Below are 14,450 nucleotides of genomic sequence, written 5' to 3' on the forward strand. Positions count from 1 at the left end.
ACACACACACACACACACACACACACACACACACACACACACACACACACACACACACAGCTGCAAGTAGAGAGATGACTAAAGTGGAGCACTAGCCTTATGTATAAGAGCTCAAGGACAGCCCCTAGGGCCTGAGTTCAAGCCCTGGGACCAACACCACACACACACACACACACACGCACGCACACACAATGGAAGTGCAGGTGTGCCTCAGTACACCACACACACACACACACACACACACACACACACACGCACACACGCACACACAATGGAAGTGCAGGTGTGCCTCAGTGGTAATTAACCTGGAGCACAAAAGCTCAGAGACATCCAGGCTCTGAGTTCAAGCCTCACAATCAGCCAAATAAAAAGAAAAAGAAAGAAAGAGAAAGAGAGAGAGAGAGTTCAATATGAGAGACTCCGGGAGAAAATTCCCCTTTATCTAAAATATATATACAATTCATCAATTTTAAAGGATGAGCTGAACTTACCTAATCATCAAAGACCCTCACAGTACAGCTCAGGATTTTATTAAAATCAGACTAATATTATTTCTGAATTATCAAGTATTTCTATAATGGAAAAATAAGAGCAAGAGCCAAAATTTGTGTGATTCAATAAAGTGTTAAGGAATGGAGGATTTTAAAACATTTTCTTTCTGAAATTGTTTCAGAAAAAAAATAAGTATATGTAATCAAGAAAGTTCTGACTTGAATACTGACTGAGTAAGAAGCTAATTGACTTGGAAAGGCAGGACCTAGAAGATACCTGGGTATTTTGGCCTTATTGCCCTCATTCTGCCACTCCGTCGTCTACGTTTTCGCACCTCCAGAGACAGGAGCTTCCTCTCATAAAGAGCAGCATGCAGCGTGGCCTTTGAATTCATGCTCTCTACCTTCAGTTCTGGTGTTCCATCAGTAATCGTTCTAAGGGAAAAACAGCAGTTACAGCCTTTCAAAAATCTTTATTCCAAGGCTAAGCTTCATAGAATCTGGAGGGATAATAGTAGACTGGAGAACTCTAAAGGGGTTGAAAGATAAAGGAAAACCTCTTATTTCCATATCTTGGAGTTCATTTCACTTAGCATCATCTTATATATGATCATATGTGATCCTCTTCTCGGACTATCCTAGACATATTTTTCTTTGTTGTTGTCATTTTTAATTACTATATGAAGTTATTTCTTTTTTCCTCCTATGGTTTATCCCTTGTTACTGTATTTGATTTTGGTACCCTGTGTATTGTATATAGATTTATCTGAATTAGGGAAAGGAAGGGGAACAACAAAATGGTGAGACAGAGGACAAAGGGTGAACCAATGCAACAGAGATACACACAACTTGGGGGGGGGCATTAAGGGGGAAGAAAAGTGGGAGAAAATGAGGGAGGACTTAACAATACCCTACGTATGTAACTGTAAACCCTCTTTACATCACCTTGATAATGAAATTAATTTTTTCAGTATAAAGCAAAATACTAGACTTTCTATTAAAACTACACTAACAGCCTATCTAAGTTTATTAAGTTCTGAGCGAACACACACATACACACAATGCCTAAGTACCCTTAAGTATTCAGTAATACTGGCTCTTAATTTACTGCAGAGATGGTAAAGCTCTATCCAATACCTTATGTGGGGGAAATAACAATAACATCATCATTGTTTAGTGTGGACAAAGGTCTTGGTTAGTGCTATTTTAAGCTTTATTTTTAGTCTTATCAAACATATCAGAAAGCATTTCAACAGTGGATCTTACAGTTTATAGTAAAACTGAACTAACTGCTTACAGAAAGTTTTCTGCAAAAACGTATGCAATACAGCCCATTAAAATACAGTTTTCATGTGTGTGTGTGTGCATACGTGTATGGGGTGTGTGTGTATGTGTGTGTGTGTATGTGTATGTGTTTTTCAGTCCTGGGCCTGGGCCTGAGTTTTGTTTTGTTTTATTTTGTTTTTTTTTTAATCAAGGCTAGCATTCTACTATTTGAGCAACAGACTCACTTCTGGCTTCTTTGGTGCTTAATTGCAGATAAGTATCTCATGGACTTTGCTGCCTGGGCTGGCTTCAAACCACAATCCTCAGATCTCAGCCTCCTGAGAGACTAGTATTAAAGGTGTGTGCCACCAACTCCCAGTGAGTGTTCATATTGTATACAAGAAAGTGGGAATCAGAAGTCTTTTGCTATTCAGCAAGAAAGATGTTTGAAAGACTTGAATGGATATCTGAAATAAAGGGATTTGAGAAAAGAACATCTTGGTACCTGTTTTATTGGTATTAATTATAACTTAGTTCATAGTATACTTTTAAATGTGTATAATATTTAATAAATACAGAGCTGATAGAGATTGAAATGGGAAGAAAAGCTGATGATACATGAATAAGTAAGCAGGATGGAGGTGACTGAGGGGAAGTGTGTCTGAAACATTCACATTTCTCACTATAAAGACCTGCCAAAGTTCTCTCTATCCTTTAGTCTGGTGAGCTTCAGACAAAGATAGAAAAGGTGGCCAAAGCACTCCAGGTGTTTGAGTATAGGACAGAGTATAGGTCAAAGATATTAAGAGTCAGAGGCACGGACAAGGGAAAGTAAGCAGATAGAGGACTAGGCCCTGAATGGGAAATGAGATGGAGAGAAGGGCCAAGTAGCACCTGCAAATTAGAGAAGTGACAAATATCAGGCCCAGACTATACACAGTTTGGGCAAAGTAAAGAGCATAGATAACCAGACCATGAAAGAAAATGCTTTGAGTCATTGGTCATAAAAGCATCCAGATTAGTATCTGAGAGCATGTACCTAACTTTGCATACTAAGAGCTCAAGACCAGATGACAATCTGAACTCTCTCTGGAATTCCTAGAACTCAAAATATATTCCCTTTATAGTCAAGGAATCCCTCATCTCCTCTGGAAGTTATCAGTTTCTAAGCGTGACACAAGTGCTGTGCTGTTCTATCTATTCAGGACTTTTGGATAGGGATTTGAATGAGTGGCATGGACAGTGAGTCCTTTAGAGGCTTTCTCTTCAAGACAGATCATTGGGCAAGAACAAGGAAGTGAGCTTCTGACTAGCAAGCAGAAATGGGGAGCCAAACCAATCAATTTTTTTATAAATGAGGTATCACTATGATGCCTAGGCTGTAATGAACCAATGTCCTTTATATAAACAAGAATATCCCCACTTATATTGTCAAGAACATAATTCTGTGGGGTGGGGAGGCATTCTTTCAGGACAATGAGAACTCAATAAAAAGCTTCTAAAACTGTGAGCCCTAAAAGCTCACAGATTTAGAGAAGCTACCAAGAATTTCCATCTCTATATTTGTAAATAACAACTCCAAATAAGAGAAAAGCGTATCCTCACTGGTAAAACAAATGAGGGTGTGGAATGCTGCTACGTACAAATAATGCAAGGACTATGCTTTTCTTGTTCATCACTATACTTGTGATGCTTATGAGAAGGCCTAGCACAGAGCTGACCTGTCATACATACTGACCAATAACTCGATTCTCAGACTGGAGGAGTAGTTCAAGTTGCAGAATACTTGCTTTGCCTAGTAAGTACAAAGCCTTAAGTTCAAACCCTAGTACTACCAAAAAATTAATAATTATAAATAAGTTACAGTACATTTAGCTATGTCTATTTTACTTTTTATATTTTATTATGAAAATATCCAAATGAAAGTTTAAAGAATTACACATGAACACCCACATAACCATCCATCATCTAGTTTCTACAATCAATATTTCACTACATTTGTTTCATTTCACACATACACACACACTTATAAATTCTTCTATGCACTCATCAACATGTTCAATTTTTAAAGTATTCCCACATTGCAGATAGGGGATTTTGCTCCTGAATAGTTATCTATGCATCATTACAATTTGGAATCCAGCAATTGTTTTATAGGGGTTGGTAAGCTAAAACTTCATATAATAAGATGATCTAATACTAACTGTTCACTTAATGAGTTTTAACAAACACCTACAACTAATTATATAATTCAAACTGATATTACTGTCATCTCAGAACATGTTCTTGGCACTTCCCAGAGCACCCCTCCCTCAAACCTTGAAGAGTAATCACTGCTGTGAATTTGTCACCACATTTTGCCCCCTTTCAAATTTCAAACAGAGCAGGACGATGTGAACTCTTTGTGTATAGCTTGTGTGTATGTATCAGCACTGTCTAAATGATTCACAACTTATATGCTTCCTTGTTGGACACCTAGGTTGTTTCTTGTTTCAGAATATTATCAATAAAGCTGCTACTATAAATCTATTAATACAAATCATGTTGTGATTATACTTTTCACATGTGTGTGTGTGTGTAAGAGAGAGAGAGTGTGTGTGTGTGTATAGGGGTGGATTTGAGTTCAGGGTCTGGTGCTGAACTTGGACTCTATTGCGGAGCCAAACCTCCAGCCCTGTTCTGTACTGGTTATTTTTGAGATAAAATCTTACTTTATGCCTGCTGTTTTTATTTTTCACTTCCTGCTGTGGCTGGGATGACAAGCATGTACCACCAGACCCAGCTTCTTTTGTTGGAATGGAATCTCATGACTTTTCTACCCAGGTTGGCCTGCAACTATGGTTCTTCAGACCCACACAACTAGAATGACAGGCATGGGCCAATGCACCCAGCTATTGGTTGAAAGGAGATCTTATTTATGCCTGGGCTGGTTTGGAATCTCTATCTTCCCTAATTCAGCCTCTCAAGTAGCTAGATTACAGGCATAAACAATGGATGCTCAGCTATATTTTATCACTTCATCCAGGGAAAGATCTCACAGTGGAATTTGCCACTATGAGACAGTTAGCTAGAATGTGATCCTTCTATGCATGCTTCCCATGTAGCTGGGATGACAGACACATACCACCACACTTAGGTTTTATGGATTGAGATGAGGTCTCTTGAACCTTTTGCCCAAGCTGGCAACCAATCAAAGCTTCTTCCTATAACCTGTATTACATCATTAAAAACCTGTGGGGAATAGTAACCTTTTCTGTCAGACCAATGTCTTCAATTTGTAACCAGTTACCATTCTGTACCAGTATTTCTTTATACTGGTATTTCCTGGAATTATTTCCTTCTTGACTTCAATTGTAACTATCATCTGTGTGGTTTGTAACCAGCCAGACAAATCAAGGGTATGAATCCTTACCAACTGAGTTAAAGAACAGACCCCCATCCCTTTAAGTGAGACCTTTCCATTGATTTTACCAATCTTCTCCAACTGTTGTCATCAGCAGCCCATCCCCAGCCTGTAAAGAATGTGTGCCTTTGCCTCCAAAGGACAGTTTCCCCCCATAGGGGCCTTTCACTGACTGTTAGAGTGCTGTCTAACTTCCATTACCCTGGTAACCAACTGTAAAGAGAATATGAGCCTGATTCTAAGCTTGGCAACAGAAGGGACATCACTCCTTTGGTTAAGTTAGGTATTTGGTGTACCTGTCTAACTCTAGTTAGGTATTTGGTGTACCTGTCTAACTCTAAGGAGAATGATAGCAGCACAGCCCTCTGCACAGAAGTAAAATGCCTTGATGAAATCCCTTGTGTATCTATTCATTTTCTCCAACAAACCTGAGAGTGGCACTGTACTTCTGAAGATATTTGAGTACGACTGGTATTATTACTGTTTATGTGCTTGACACAATTAATCACCAAAACCAATGAGTCTGGAGTTTGCTTTGTAGGAAGATTGTGGATCACAAGTTCTATTTTCTTAGTAGCTACAGTGTTCTTCAAAATTTCTAGGTCAGCTTTTTTCAACTTACATAAATGTTTCAATGAGGAGTTTGTTTCACCCAAGTTGTCAGAGTATTAATTAATGATATTCCTCTAATATCCTCCCTACTCCAATTAACCTCCATTGCATGTCTGTAGGATCTACAATAATAACCTCTCTCCTCTACTTGATACAGTACTTAAGTGTTTTCCCTCTCTTGTTTTCTAGATGCAGTTTACCTAAAGGTTTATCAATTCTGGTTGCGACTATGAAAAGGAAACCTGTTGAGGACGGTATTGGGGGTAGGAGCAAGGAATAGTAATAGAAAGGTAAAACTGATTGGAATACAGTGTAACTGCATGAAGATGCAATGATTAAATCCTTCCCTGAATAACTAACATAAGCCAATTTTTTTCAAAGTAAAAAATAAAAAGGTTACCAGGCACCAGTGGCTCACACCTATAATCCTAACTACTCAGGAGGCGAGATCTAAGGATCACAGTTCAAAGCCAGCCTGAGCAGGAAAGTCCATGAGAGACTTATCTCCAATTAACCATCAGAAAAATGGAAGTGGCACTATGCCTGTAAGTGGTAGAGCGCTAGCCTCGAGCAAAAGAGCTCAGGTACAGTGGACAGGCCTTAAGTTCAAGCCCCATGAATGAAAATAAATAAATACATCTAATAAAAATAAAAAAGTAATCATAATGGCTTCCTTCTTTAAGAAAAAGCTAAATTCACTCTTCAAAGGGCTTAGATGAGAAACCAAGTTTATCTTCATTAACAAATGCAAAACAAGCTAGCTACATATTTCATTCTGCATGTTATTGCTTTATAAAGCGACACAAGGAGGATAAATGTTGTATCTCAAACTCTATTAACCTTGGGCAGGGAAGGTGGCTCAGTGGTACAGCACTTGCCTTGCATGCATGAGGCCCTGGGTTCGATTCCTCAGCACCACATAAGCAAAAAGAAAAAAGCCGGAAGGCCCAGAGTTCAGGCCCCACATCAGGACCCCCAAAAAAAAAACCCCAAAAAACTCTATTAACCTGAAGATATGGATTTAGGTTGAAGAGTTTCTATTGTAGCTGCAGTCTTCGTTGAAGCAAAGTCATCTCAGTCTTTACTTCTGTAAGACCTTTCTCTTCTCTGACTAAACACAAAGTCATAGGCCATTTTACACATTTCCCATTCTGTGGCAAACTGGAAACACATCTGGTTAGTACCATAGGGCAGAACTATATGTCCTAAGTATGTCAAGGTCAAAACATATGCTCTTGTTTGAATCATCCATGGCAATAGTCTTAAAGTTCACTAATACTCTGACGTCTCACATAGCCAACAGCTGAAATTATATACACACACATACACACACACACACACACACACACACAATTTCAAAGTTATTTACAAAAAGCCATAGAATACTTTTTCAATAGGAGACATTTCAATGCTACTCTTTATGCTGAGCCAAACTGAAACTGGTTCTTTATAGCACTATACTCAGTCTGTGCATGGTCATACCTCATGCACATGCAAAGAATTTCTCTAATTATAAAAGTCAGTTACCGTGTTCTTCCAGCCAATAAGCTTCTTCTTGGGTTTCCCCTATAAAAGTAGAAAGGACACCTGGGTTAGAGACCACTGTTTAGATATTCACTCTGGAGTTCACACACACAGGACACTGCAGTCTTGACAGCCTTATTATGGAAGTTAAACATAAAATTGGGCCACAAGGGGCTTTTTGAGGAGAAGCAGATCAACTGAGAACATTCTTAAAGAAGAGTAGAATACTATGACCTAGAGAAAGGATCAATTCACATACAAGGAAAAGGGCAAAGAAATTCTAGAGAAAAGTATTTACAATGCCTTGCTTTTCTCAATCTACTTACAAAACAAACCACACTCGCTCATCAGAACAGTCACATGGAAAAGATTGTTATTAGCCCCATTTATATAAAGCAGAAGGATGCTTCAACATCCTGCCCATAGCAGGGTTTGAGCAGTTTACATTCCAGCACAAGAGTTTAGATCTCACTTGCTATGCTCTTTATATTCTCATTGAGCTATTTTAGGAAACAAAACCCATGATTCCCATGAGATTGAAAGAAGCTATTCATAAGGAATAGACTTTATACAAGCAAAAATAAAAAAAAGAATAGGAGTGGGGGAAGAAGAGATAATCTCCTTCCTTTGTCTCTACACTAAGGTTGGACTCTAACCATAAGAACTAAGTCCCATTCATGTTTAAAGTGGCTTTTGTTTTTCTTGGAAAACATTCTTTTCTCATTCAATTTCTCTTTGCTTAACTCTTTTGGAGGAATAGAGGAGTATTCCCCAACTTTATTTGAATTCATTTATACATATGTATATATGTAGTTTAGCAAAATGTTCCCACCTTTTTAGGTTCAGGTATCCAGCACCACAGAGGAGATACTGGACAATGACATCACCCACTCCTCCCACAAGGACCTTTAGTAACTACTTACACTGTTTGCCTCATCCATATCTCCTTAACCTGTTTATTCTAAAATTTTGTCTCGGTTTGTAGCCTCAAATCCATGATCCTCCTGCCTCAGTCTTTGAAGTCCTAGAATTGCAGGCAGGTGTTACCACACCAATTACAAGTTATTACAGCTGCAAAGTTTTTTATGTTTTGTTTTTGTTTGGTTTTTTGGTCAGTTGTGGGGCTTGACCTTTGGGCCTGGGCACTATCCCTCAGCTCTTCAGCTCAAGACGAGCACTCTACCACTTGAGCCACAGCTGCACTTCTGGTTTTCTGAGTAGTTTATTGGAGATAAGAGTCTCACAGAGTTTCCTGCCTGGACTGGCTGGCTTTCAACTGCAATCCTCAGATCTCAGCCTCCTGAGTAGCTAAGATTACAGGCGTGAGCCACTGACTCCCAGTTTTACAAAGTTTTTTATTGCTATACTACTATTAAAGAAATGCTTCCTAACGTGGGTGAGTACACTGGTTCCTAGCTTGTCTATTGTATTCCCCCTCTCCTTTCCGGGAAACACAAGTAGCATGGAAAGATCAGGTGTCAAGTATGGAGTATATGTCAGTCTAGAAATAATTCTATGCAGCCTATGAAAGAACCCATGCAAACACATACCTCTTTCTTAAAATTATACCTATTAAATATGAAAACTAATCAAAAAGCAAAAACAGTTACTAGATATTAACATCAACTTGCCCAAATCAAATGTAAACTGAATAAGTCTCTTGTGATAATATTGAATGAAAAAGACAAAGCTCAAGACTGATTTAGAATTTAAGATGTTTAAGAAATCTCCAAGATTACAAAATTAAGACATGTGATGGAAGCAGGGAAAAGTACAGAAGTGGGAAGGATATGGACAGCAGACTGTGTATAATAAAAGATCCACAGAGAGATAAGATAGAAAAAAAAAAGAATATTTTCCAGAAGTGAAAAGCTGTACTCTTTAGACTTACTACAAAACTAAAATACTGAAAACTGACAAAGCAGACAACTTCTTCAGATAAAGAAACTTCAGATAAAGAAATCTGTGACTAAGCCGGGGGGGGGTGCCAGTGGCTCACTCCTGTAAGCCTAGCTACTCAGGAGGCTGAGATCTGAGGATCACAGTTCAAAGCCAGCCAGGGCAGGAAAGTCCATGAGCTTCTCTCTTATCTACAATAAGCCACTCAGAAAACTGGAAGTGGCGCTAGCCACTGGAAGTAGAGTGCTAGCCTTGAGCTGAAGAGCTCAGGGATAGCACCCATGCCCAGAGTTCAAGCCATACAACCAACATATAAATCAATCAATCAATCAATCAATCTACGGCTGTATTTCCCAAGTAGATTCGAAGATCTTTCATCAAAAGCTACTCATCTAATAATAAAAGTATTTACCACAAATGCACAGAGGTAAAGTAAAAATGTGTATTTCCTATAATCGAAAATGAAATAGCTGAAATCTATTTTAAGAATCCTTTAAAAAATTCTCAAAATAATATAAATCTCTCTAAATAAATTGGGACACTTGTTCTGATGACTAATTACTAAATTCTTCTTCAATGTAAGGCTATAAACATATGCAGGACTAAGTAGTCAATCTCTGTGTTCCTTCAAATGCAGTGTCTGTTTTCCATCATTCATCTGTTTCCCCTTGTAGTGAGAAAATCAACTATAAGTCTTACAAGTCTCGGTGTGATTTTGGGGGGATTTACTTTTTTTGATTACACTTTTGGGGATTACACTTTTTTTTTTTTTTTGGTTGGCCATGGGTCTTGAACTCTGGGCCTGGGCACCGTCCCTCAGCTCTTCAGCTCAAGGTTAGCGCTCTACCACTTGAACTACGGCGCCATTTCCAGTTTTCTGATGGTTTATTGGCAATAACAGTTTCATGGATTTTCCTGCCTGGGCTGGCTTTGAACCTCGATCCTCAGGTCTCTGCCTCCTGAGTAGCTAGGATTACAGGCGTGAGCCACCGGCGCCCGGTTTTCACTTTTTTTGATCTGATAATTCTACTCTCTTCTACAAAAACATATAACCATGTTCAAAATGTGTCCTAGACAAACGGTTACTGAGTGAGAATCTTCTGAGACGAAAGATAAAGTCTAGGGCACCTATTCAAAGATCTTTATGGTTTACTTTTTAGTTTTTCAAAATGTTTCAAGTTGTTGAGAATTATTAACAAATTCTACAAAGAAATGACATTTTTTTCCTAAAAAATCTTTTCTATCACTTTTTTAAGGTTTTTTCAAAATTTATTTCCTTCTATCACTTATGCTTTCTCCTAATTTTAATGATTTCAGCTTGAACTCGCAAATTGAGCAAATCCCCACCTGTCCTGGAAGAGCCGTGTTGCTAGCATATAATTCATAGAGGTTTTGTGTTCGAGGTAGGACCTGAAGGATAAAGAAAGAAATCAGTTATTCCTTTAAAGAAAAACATAATTGCTGGGGGGTACAGAAAGGTAGGGAAAAGGGTAAACAAATGCAATCATGGTATTCAGTATACACTATGCGAAAAATAAACTGTGCAACTTGTAGGCAGGGATGGATGGGAGGGGAAAACAGGGGGAAACAAATGAAGAGTGACATTGTCCAAAAAAGAAGTATACTCATTACCTGACTTATGAAATGGTAACCCCTTTGTACAACACTTTAATAATACCAATAAAATTATGTTTTAAAAAAACAACAGAAAACAAAAACAATTGCCTATATTTTTATTCAACAGTATTAAGGTTTGAACTTGGAGCCTCATACAAGCAAGGCAGGTACCACTGAGCCATACATTCAGCCCTCAAACATTCTTTAAGCTTGGTTCAAGAGGAAAATACACAGTATGTATGCACAGAAATTATTATATCTAAAGTCACAGAAGTGACTATATCTGCTATGTCTAAAGAAGCTATTGTTAAAGTATCAAAAGGGGACAGTTACTCAAATTAAAATTATAAAATACTAGAGTAGCAGCAAATGGAATCTAATGAGAAGATTAAAAAAAGAACTTAATTTAGAAAATTAAAAAGGCAACTTTTTTAGGGTTAATAAAAGGTGATATATACTAAATTCAGGAAATAAAACTATTGAAAGATAAAAAGGAAACTACCATATAAATTACATAAATAAAAGAACTCATATGGGGCTAGCATGGAAGCTGCATAAAGGGTATGAAAATTAGACAAGAAAGTGAACTGGGCTCTTCCCCAGCTCGAGAGCTCTCAGTGGCTCCCAGATGACTACTGCATGAAGCATACACCTTATCTTCCAAACTTCCACGAGGTGGGTAATCTGTACCACACAGTTTTCCAACACTGATCCTGCAGTAGAGCCAGACAAGTCTCCTCAAGTCCTCTTACTCCAACCTCCCCATGGATTCTTTGTTTCTTACTGGACATCTTTCCCCAGTAAACATGACAGCTCAAATCCACCCTGCTACACGAAACCTCCTGTTAGGCTGCTCCAAGTCTGCAGAATTTTCCTTATCTGAATGAACTTCCCTGGTATTCCCGATACACAAGAGACCTGTCATACACTGTCTCACAGGGTATTTCTTCTAGGAAAGCTGCATTATGCAATCCAGACCAAAAAAGAAACCCATGAAACACACCCAAGAACATTTATAGTACAGCTGTCCTTAACAGCAGAAGACCAGAAAGAAGCAAAATGTCCAACAGGAAAATGGAAAAAAATCAATAGCAAGATACACAGTAAAATACAATAAAACACTGAAAAGAAATGAGACGTAGCTCTACCCAACAACATGAACCACAGTAACATAATACTAAAGCAAGACTGCATAAAATGCATGCTTTTTGTTTAGAAAAATTTCAAAAGCAATTAAAACTGACTGAACAAGAGAATTCTGCTTTTACATACAAGAAGCTGCGGCAGGCCATTCCTTCTGCAGCTACAAAAGTACACAAGATATAAAAAACAAACAACTGTTTTTGAACATGAAACAAAAGGCAGGTCAGGACTGTGAGCTCTGAAAGAGAAATACATGCAGTAAGATCTAACCAGTTCTGCCTTTCTGTCAATGGGCAATTTCCAGACCATGCAAGAAAAAGGGGAATTCAAGTAGAGCCCACCAGTCCCCAGGATAAGAGGAGAGAAATCAAAATTCTAAGGAGAAGCTAGAATCTTCAAAATAATGTATTATCCAAGAAATATTGTACTCATTACCTGACTTATGGAACTGTGACCTCTTCATACAACTTCTTAACAATAACAAAAAAAGTTTTCCAAATCTTATGAAAGCTAAATGTTCACAGAGTTATAGAAACTCAATGAAGCTCCAGAAGAAGCATTTAGAAAGTAACCAAGGTGCATCAAAATCATCTCTTGATGATTATGCCGACACTCAGTCATCAAGAGACCATCTTAAAAAGTAAGCTGAAGAAAAGCAGAATGGCTATATATTTCTCCTGCAAAACACAAACAAACAAAAGAAAACTCATTGGAAAAAAAGATGGGCATTGTTCAAGTAGTGAGAAAGTGTCAACTCAGAATTCTATGGCTACTCAAGAAATTCTTTTTGTTGTTGTTGTTGGCTTGAACTCTGGGCTTGGGTGCTATCCCTGTGCTCTTCAGCTCAAGGTGAGCACTCTACCACTTGAGCCACAGCGCCACTTCTGGTTTTCTGGTGGTTTATTGGAGATAAGAGTCTCATGGACTTTCTTGCCTGGGCTGGCTTTGAACTGTGATCCTCAGATCTCAGCCTCCTGAGTAGCTAGGATTACAGGCATGCGCCACCAGCACCTGGCTAAGAAATTCTTTGAAACGTGAAAGCAAGACTTATAGAGAAACATAGGTTGAGAGAATTTGTTATCATTAGATCTGAATTACAACAAATCCTAAAAGAAGTTCTTCAAATGGAAGAAAACCTAACCATTGAAAATGGTAAGATGTATGTAATTAAATTTTTTCTATTTAAATTTCCTTAAATGATGACTATTAAAGAAAATACAACAACGCACTATAGCACTTCATAGAAGCATTAGATGATAATAACACAAAAGACAAGAAGAGAAAATGGGAAGTATATTGATTGTAAAGTTCCCATATAAAACAAATAATATTATTTGAAGGTAGTATTATAATAAATAAAAGATATATATTGTCTCCCTTCAGCAGTAACATGAGACAAGTAAAATGAAGAGTCATAAAAAATTAATCAATCCAAAGAAGTCAAGAGAAAATGAAAAAGATAATCAAAGCACAACAGATAGAAAAGGAAATAATAAGCTACGAGGTACTGGCTCACATCTATAACCCTAGCCACTCTAAAGGCTGAGATCTAGAGGATCATACAAAGAGGCCAGCCTGAGCAAAAAAATCCCTGAGACTCCGTCTCCAAATTAACCAGTAAAAAGCTGGGCTAGAGGCCTGGCTCAAATAGTATAGCACCAGCCAAGCAAGTAAATAAGTTAAACTAAGCCATTTCAAGGTCCTGGGTTCAAACTTCACTACCTCCTTCAAAAGAAAACAATTAACAATAAACTGTAAAACCTAGTAGCAATGAGTCAATTCCTAGAAATATACAATTTACCAAGACTGAGTTACAAAGAAATAGAACAACAGAATAGATCAATAAGTAAGTACATTTAATCAGCAATGAAACCTCTCAACAGAAGCTGTTGATCAATAAAGAGTTGTGGCATGTGGAAAGGGAAAGTAGGGGAAGGTAATTCTTAGCAAAATAAAATGTGTGCATGTCTGAAATATTGTGGTGAAATTTTGTCGTCATTAATACAAGCTAAAATAAAGGGGGGAAGAAAAGTAAGGTAGGCTCTGTTGGGGGTGAATGCCAGTGGGAAGTAGAGGGCTGATAAGGAGGGTGAATGAGAATAAACATGGTTGAAATGATTTGTTTACGTATATAAAAAGAGAATAGTAAAACCTGCTGAGGTGGTTTTGAGAGAGGGGAATAGGATAAGGGAGAGTGTTAGAATGAGTAAAGTTAATGGGGGATACATTATATACATGTGTGGAAATGCCACAATGAAACTCCTCTTCTACAACCAAGGTGTGCTCATTGAAAAAGTATTTTAAAAAAAAGTTCACACTTGCATTCCTAGCTACTCAAAAGACTGAGATCTGAGGATCCTGGTCAAAGCCAGCCCAAGTAGGAAAGTCTGTGAGACTCCTATCTCCAATTAACCACCAAAAAGTCAGAAGGTAGCTGTGACTCAAATGGTAGAGCACTAGTTTCAAGTGAAAAAAGAAAAACTCCAAAAGCTCAG

General features: G+C 38.0%; 1 protein-coding gene across 1 annotated transcript in view; it reads right to left on the reverse strand.

Moving 5' to 3' along the window:
• Positions 1 to 14,450, reverse strand: part of Ttll5 (tubulin tyrosine ligase-like family member 5) — a 221,664-nt gene that overhangs the window by 123,766 nt on the left and 83,448 nt on the right. Inside the window, exons 18-19 of the mRNA XM_013013504.1 lie at positions 10,543 to 10,605; positions 769 to 926 (exon numbers count right to left, since the gene is read on the reverse strand). Coding sequence (XP_012868958.1) covers positions 769 to 926; positions 10,543 to 10,605 — 221 coding nt within the window. The remainder of the gene's footprint in view (positions 1 to 768; positions 927 to 10,542; positions 10,606 to 14,450) is intronic.

The sequence above is a fragment of the Dipodomys ordii genome, unplaced genomic scaffold (assembly GCF_000151885.1).
Source record: "Dipodomys ordii isolate 6190 unplaced genomic scaffold, Dord_2.0 Scaffold2, whole genome shotgun sequence".
Taxonomy (NCBI): domain Eukaryota; kingdom Metazoa; phylum Chordata; class Mammalia; order Rodentia; family Heteromyidae; genus Dipodomys; species Dipodomys ordii.